Source organism: Oncorhynchus masou, chromosome 33 (assembly GCF_036934945.1).
Source record: "Oncorhynchus masou masou isolate Uvic2021 chromosome 33, UVic_Omas_1.1, whole genome shotgun sequence".
Lineage (NCBI taxonomy): Eukaryota > Metazoa > Chordata > Actinopteri > Salmoniformes > Salmonidae > Oncorhynchus > Oncorhynchus masou.
In genome coordinates this window covers 5531581-5538708 of record NC_088244.1, presented here as the reverse complement: position 1 = coordinate 5538708, position 7128 = coordinate 5531581, and the positions used below count along the sequence as shown (strand labels likewise).

Genomic DNA, 7128 nt, shown 5'->3' with positions numbered 1-7128 from the left:
TTATTATATTTGACTAATGCACCTCATATTTTTGTTGGACACCAAAAAATTGTGCAGATCATGAAAATCGTGAGATAAGTATCACAATAAATATTCTGTTTTGTGTCATTTTGTTTGAGAAACAGAGACCGGGGATTCAATCTGATCAGCTGTAGATCAGCATTGTAGCGCGTTTGACATTTAAAGGTAACTTCCAAGGTGACATATGCAGAGTTTACCGTGAATGCAGTCTCCGTGAGTGTGGAAACATTGCCTTTAAAAGGTGCAAGGCACGATCGGATCAGAAGTTGGCCATAATGTTAATGATTGTGTTTACATTATTGTCACAAGTGCTGTCCATTTTTGTGGAGTTTGTGAAAATCAACTGTAATAAAATGTAGAAGGTCCAATGACTGTCCTGGAGGGGTGACTGTCCTGGAGGGGTGACTGACCTGGAGGGGTGACTGTCCTGGAGGGGTGACTGTCCTGGAGGAGTGACTGTCCTGGAGGAGTGACTGTCCTGGAGGGGTGACTGTCCTGGAGGAGTGACTGTCCTGGAGGGGTGACTGTCCTGGAGGGGTGACTGTCCTGGAGGGGTGACTGTCCTGGAGGAGTGACTGTCCTGGAGGAGTGACTGTCCTGGAGGAGTGACTGACCTGGAGGAGTGACTGTCCTGGAGGGGTGACTGCTTGTTCAGATTCATATTCTGCTGTATATTTGTCAAATTATCATTGAGTATGTGGGCCTGTAAATTGCCAAAGCTGTGTCAACACGCCTGATGCCATTTGATGACCTGCAGCAGGCTATGTTTAAAGATAACGGATTTATGAAACAATGACACTCACTGAAATGGTTTGAATTTCACCAACTGCTAAATGAGCAGACACGGAAGGTAGCAATTATACTTCCGGAAAATGGGTCCCCGAAAACAGAGGTTGAAGCAGGGACTTCACAGTGTCTTCTTCCAATACACCTATGGTTAAAGAACGAGAGGCTATGTACAACTGCATTCAACATGCAGGGCTGGCCATGTCCTTTTGGGGCCCTATCAAATCAAAATCAAATCAAATGTATTTATAAAGCCCTTCGTACATCAGCTGATGTCTCAAAGTGCTGTACAGAAACCCAGCCTAAAACCCCAAACAGCAAGCAATGCAGGTGTAGAAGCACGGTGGCTAGGAAAAACTCCCTCGAAAGGCCAAAACCTAGGAAGAAACCTAGAGAGGAACCAGGCTATGTGCGGTGGCCAGTCCTCTTCTGGCTGTGCCGGGTGGAGATTATAACAGAACATGGCCAAGATGTTCAAATGTTCATAGATGACCAGCATGGTCAAATAATAATAATAATCACAGTAGTTGTCGAGAGTGCAGAGTAAATGTCAGTTGGCTTTTCATAGCCGATTATTCAGAGTATCTCTACCACTCATGCTGTCTCTAGAGAGTTGAAAACAGCAGGTCTGGGACAGGCAGCACGTCCGGTGAACAGGTCAGGGTTCCATAGCCGCAGGCAGAACAGTTGAAACTGGAGCAGCAGCACGGCAGGTTGACTGGGGACAACAAGGAGTCATCATGTCAGGTAGTCCTGAGGCATGGTCCTAGGGCTCAGGTCCTCCGAGAGAGAGAAAGAAAGAGAGAATTAAAGAGAGCACACTTAAATTCACACAGGACACCGAATAGGACAGGAGAAGTACTCCAGATATAACAAACTGACCCTAGCCCCCCGACACATAAACTACTGCAGCATAAATACTGGAGGCTGAGACAGGAGGGGTCAGGAGACACTGTGGCCCCATCCGAGGACACCCCCGGATCCTTCTGGGGCCCTATCCATCTGGGGCCCTAGCCTTCTGGGGCCCTATACATCTGGGGCCCTAGCCTTCTGGGGCCCTAGCCTTCAGTGGCCCTATCCTTCTGGGGCCCTATCCTTCTGGGGCCTTATCCATCTGTGGCCTTATCCATCTGGGGCCTTATCCTTCTGGAGCCCTATCCTTCTGGGGCCCAATCCTTCTGGGGCCCTATCTTTCTGGGGCCCTATCCTTCTGGGGCCCTATATTCTGTTTTCCCTCTCTAGATTCTGTTTTTCCCTCTCTAGATTCTGATTTTCCCTCTCTAGATTCTGTTTTTTCCCTCTCTATATTTTGTTTTCCATCTCTAGATTCTGTTTTTCCCTCTCTAGATTCTGTTTTTCCCTCTCTAGATTCTGTTTTTTCCCTCTCTAGTTTCTGTTTTTCCCTCTCTAGATTCTGGCTTGCTGTGACCTGTGTGTGATTCAAGAAGTTTGAGACTCTAAAGGGGAAGCCATCAAATCAAATGATATTGGTCACATACATACTGTATATTTAGCAGATGTTATTGCAGGTGTAGTGAAATGCTTGTGTTCCTAGCACCAACAGTGCAGTAGTATCTAACAATTCACAACAATCCACACAAAACTAAAACTAAACGAATGGAATTAAGAAAGACACACTGTGCTTATCTCTTCCTCATCAATATGTTGTCTCCTCTTCTCCTGAACCCATCTCTTCCTCATCAATATGTTGAGTCTCCTCTTCTCATCTCTTCCTCATCAATATGTTGAGTCTCCTCTTCTCCTGAACCTATATCTTCCTCATCAATATGTTGTCTCCTCTTCTCCTGAACCCATCTCTTCCTCATCAATATGTTGTCTCCTCTTCTCCTGAACCCATCTCTTCCTCATCAATATGTTGAGTCTCCTCTTCTCCTGAACCCATCTCTTCCTCATCAATATGTTGAGTCTCCTCTTCTCATCTCTTCCTCATCAATATGTTGAGTCTCCTCTTCTCCTGAACCCATCTCTTCCTCATCAATATGTTGAGTCTCCTCTTCTCATCTCTTCCTCATCAATATGGTGACTCTCCTCTTCTCCTGAACCTATATCTTCCTCATCAATATGTTGAGTCTCCTCTTTGTCATTATATATCTCCACTGAGATATGGTCAGATACAGTTTCAGTTTCTCCACCAGGCTCTCCCTCTACCTCTTCCTGTCCTACATCTTCCTCTTCCTCTCTCAGCACTGGTAACGTTCCAGGAGACATGTGTGGCTTTGTCAAAATGCACAGACTCAAAGTCTAACTCTCCTTCAGGGAAAGATGGGAGGGATGAGTCTGCAAAAACAACATCACAGACAGAAAAATATCATATGAGATGGAAAATAATAACAAAGACAGAAAAATATCATATGAGATAGCGTCTGAGAAAATATATTATTTCAGTCAGCACAAAGACTAATACATTATATTTATTGGATATCTGAAGTCTATTTTGGATTGATCCCTTATAACATATTATGCAAGAATGGAGATTGTTCATATGTTGACCAGTAAGTTATATGTAGGTAGGGCCTAGACAGTTGATGCACCTTCATGTGCCAGATACAGACAGAGACAGATAGACAGGGTGGAAGTGGTAGCCTACACCTCTAAGGGATGGAGGTAGGGCTGGGGCTTGTGTTCTACATCTGAAAGTAAAAGCACAGCATGGCTGACATGTTGAATCTACGTTGAGCACATCAACATAAACACCTTCTTCTTATGTGTGACTTTTTTTTTACGACAAAAAGCAAATGCTTTTAACATACTGTGATTTTCTGCCATTTTAATTGACATATTAGTTTAAACTATTTTGTAGTTCTCTGTATGTGCTGTCTGTCACTACTTTGTCAATGTGTTTTGTTCTATTTCTGTACCCCCATTTTGACAGGAAGCTTCGTGATGCAAAAACAGATGTAAAACTAAACTCACTCTCTTCCTGTCAGAAATCAGAAGAGCTTAATAGGAAATGAAAAGCTGGCAAACAATAAAATCATTACATGTCTCTTGGTAAAACTGAACAACTAAATGCACAAAAAAAATCAATGACATATATAGTTTGAATTTACCTATCCTATTCTACCTAGAAGATAGAAGAAAACTTTGCTGATTTGTTTAACGGATTCATTTTCAGGTAAACGTTATGCAGGTTGTAGTTAGAACACTGCACCTTCACTGACATTTAGTGCAACTACTTCCTGAAAGTGTTTGTTTTTGTTTTTCTGTCTTTGTTATTATTTTCCATCTCATATGATATTTCTCTGTCTGTGATGTTGTTTTTGCAGACTCATCCCTCCCATCTTTCCCTGAAGGAGAGTTAGACTTTTGAGTCTGTGCATTTTGACAAAGCAAAGCCACACATGTCTCCTGGAATGTTACCGGTGCTGAGAGAGGAAGAGGAAGATGTAGGACAGGAAGAGGTAGAGGGAGAGCCTGGTGGAGAAACTGTATCTGACCATATCTCAGTGGAGATATATGATGACGAAGAGGAGACTCAACATATTGATGACGAAGAGATGGGTTCAGGAGAAGAGGAGACTCAACATATTGATGAGGAAGAGATAGGTTCAGGACATGAGGATAGTCAACCTATTGATGAGGAAGAGGCAGAGATGATGGACTCAGGAGAAGAAGAGGACACAGGAATACAGAACCTTGGCTCGCCAGGGGGTTGGTCTGTGGTTGTTCACTATGATGAAGAAAGCTGGGATGGTGCACTCCAGGACATAGAGAAGATTGTAACCACAGGACAACCTTTTGCCGAACAAGACAGTGAAAACCGTGAAGTCGGAAACGCAGAGCAAGGTGCTTACGAGAACAGTGATGTGAGGTGTTTTGTGGGTGTCACTGAAGACGTCACCATGGAGATCACAGCAGATATATGTGAAGAAGAGGAAAGACAGACGTCTGAGGAAAACCAAGAGGAATCATCTGATTCAGACCTGGAGGTCCTGACCAGCTCTATCACCAAAAACCAGAGAAAAGAGGGAAATAAAGTAGTGAACTTCCTCTCCCAGCAGACTGTTCCTCAGGAGAATGAAGAGGAAGACGAGCAAGAAGAAGATGGAGCTCAAGAGGTTGTTTATGATTGGCCAGAACCTGCAGCAACACAGAATGTGCAAGCTCTTATGGTCAACGCCTTTGTGGAACACCCACTTCTGAAGAAAATTAAGGAGTTCCAATCGGACGACCACCAAGAGGCGGATGAAAGATTCGCAGATTACCCCTCTGTCTGCTCTCCGTGTAAAGACAAAAAGGATGGAGGAAAACTGTCTAGTCCCCTGGAGGGTATCTGGAATACAGAGGAGAAAGTAGACATCATGGAAGAGGTAACAGCCTCTATCTCTCCACGCGTAGAAGGTGAGCAAGATTTAGTAGATTGTGCGATGTTCAATACCAATATTGACACTGGCATGAGGAAGAGTATTGGATACCATCTTGAACCTCAGAGTGACAGCAATAGTTCCAGTGGCAGTTCGAGTGAGGATGAGGAGGAACAACAGAAGTATAAGGAAGAACACCAAGCGCTGCCAAGATACCAGGGTCTTCCTCGGAGAGACCGGAGGTCTGAGGATTCTCCTCTTCAAGTTCAGTGGGGAGGTGGAGAGGAGGACGGCTCCAAGCAGAGCGTTGCTGCCGACCTGCATCTTTCAGAAACCATCTCCGATGTCCCCACTTTTACCCTTCACAGCGAGGCCAGACGCGGTAGAGCAGCTATAACTATCCCCAGTGGTACCGGCAACATGTCACCTTCTGACTCTGAGGAAAGTTTGCCCGGAGCGTTGTGGACATCGCAGGCTGAACAAAGAGAGGATAAACGGGAAACTTGGCTTTGGGGTGAGGCTGGGCCAGGCGCTTTAGAAGAGGAACATCTTTGCAAAGTTCAACTGGAACTAGCAGGAAGGTTGAAGAGCCACATTCACACTGATATAAGCTGGGACACAGGGAAGAATAATGTGAAACGTGGTGGTTTAATTCACGATTACCAACATGACGCGTCTGGAATCACAGAGAGTGGAGAACTTGCAGACGAAGAGGATGACGAAGAGGATAATAGGAGTTGGGAACAAGAGAAAGAGAGAATCAAGGCATTCTACAAGTTTTATAATGATGAAGAGGAAGAGTGGGAGAATGCCACTGGAACAGAATGTGATTTTTCAGGGAGGAGGCCTAGAGTTCAGTTCTGTATGGATCCCCTGCCTCAAGTCATTGAATACACAGACAGGTAAGTGAAATAACAAACATAAAAAATAGTTACAACAACCGCCAACCAGGAAATGCCTATTTCTACTTGAACAAGACATGTCACTCTCACTGTGGTATACATGAGTGAAATGATTTACTATGTCACTGCCTGTCTACTACGTTCTCAGCAGCAGTGATGTTGATTTGGTCGACAAGTTATCTGATGGAGACGAGGACCTGGATTCTACAGAAAGGCTTGAAGTGAGCACACACACTCTCTCTCTCTCTCTCTCTCTCTCTCTCTCTCTCTCTCTCTCTCTCTCTCTGTTTCTTTCCTTTAGCCACGAGCACATGACGATGTTGTGACTATTTCAGGTGCAGAGTGAACCTGAGAGACAGAGAATGAGTTTACCCGAGACTCAGGAGCAACAAGGAGAACTACAAGGTCTCAGAAAAATGCCTCAGACCCACACCAAGAGAGACCAAGTAAGTCTTTAACCCACAACGGCAGGGTAGCCTAGTGGTTAGAGCGTTGGACTAGTAACCGAAAGGTTGCAAGTTCGAATCCCCGAGCTGACAAGGTACAAATCTGTCGTTCTGCCCCTGAACAGGCAGTTAACCCACTGTTCCTAGACTGTCATTGAGAATAAGAATTTGTTCTTAACTGACTTGCCTAGTAAAATAAAGGTAAAAAAAAAACTTGCTATAAAAAAGGTGCTTGATTGATTCCTCTGACACACTGTGTTTCTGTAGTATCAGAGGGTGCCAAAGTTACTGGTGAAGATAACCCTGTTGACAGTGATTGGACTTCTGACATTTTGGTGGACAAGATACCAACTGGACTTGGACTGGTGATTTGGCTAAAATTGTGTTGCCTAACGACTGTACTGTATTGTCAATGTGTCTGAATAGAATTAGAATGTAAAAAGTAGCAGTAGTTAAGATTTTTAAAAAAAGGCTTACTTGTAAGGCAAATGCTATCTCCTTATATACTGTAGTTGCTGTCACTTATTTGTATCATGGCATCATCTATATCATGTCTTTATCTGTTTTGAGGATAATAAAGGGGTATATTTATAGTCCCATTCGACTTTAAGCGTCGGTCGTTTTTGTTGTTGTTGCCATCACAGATAC

At 44.0% G+C, this 7128-nt stretch overlaps 2 protein-coding genes across 5 annotated transcripts in view; both read left to right on the top strand.

The window, feature by feature from the left end:
• The window catches only part of LOC135527718 (uncharacterized), a 32734-nt gene extending 32626 nt beyond the window's left edge, over positions 1 to 108 (top strand). For all 3 annotated transcript variants that reach the window (XM_064956237.1, XM_064956235.1, XM_064956236.1), the window contains one exon: positions 1 to 108. This exon is cut by the window's left edge and continues 1251 nt beyond it. The gene's annotated coding sequence lies outside the window, so the exon portion shown is untranslated.
• A 2907-nt stretch (positions 109 to 3015) lies between these two features.
• On the top strand, positions 3016 to 7079 carry si:dkey-183p4.10 (uncharacterized). 2 transcript variants are annotated; one of them, XM_064956234.1, is made up of 5 exons: positions 3016 to 3943; positions 4095 to 6034; positions 6186 to 6255; positions 6370 to 6480; positions 6748 to 7079. In XM_064956234.1, exons 2-5 carry the CDS (start codon positions 4170 to 4172, stop codon positions 6847 to 6849), a joined length of 2148 nt encoding a protein of 715 aa, XP_064812306.1. In that variant the 5' UTR covers positions 3016 to 3943; positions 4095 to 4169; the 3' UTR covers positions 6850 to 7079. The 2 variants fall into 2 exon arrangements, with proteins under 2 accessions (XP_064812306.1, XP_064812305.1); XM_064956233.1 differs by having other exon boundaries at positions 6183 to 6255.
• Positions 7080 to 7128: the final 49 nt, after the last annotated feature.

Excerpts from the sequence above, each read along its gene's own strand:
- si:dkey-183p4.10 (XM_064956233.1), top strand. The coding sequence starts at position 4,170 with ATGTCTCCTGGAATGTTACCGGTGCTGAGAGAGGAAGAGGAAGATGTA. Across the intron at positions 6,256-6,369 it reads ATTCTACAGAAAGGCTTGAA|GTGCAGAGTGAACCTGAGAG; the intron begins GTGAGCACACAC and ends TGACTATTTCAG. Across the intron at positions 6,481-6,747 it reads CCCACACCAAGAGAGACCAA|TATCAGAGGGTGCCAAAGTT; the intron begins GTAAGTCTTTAA and ends GTGTTTCTGTAG.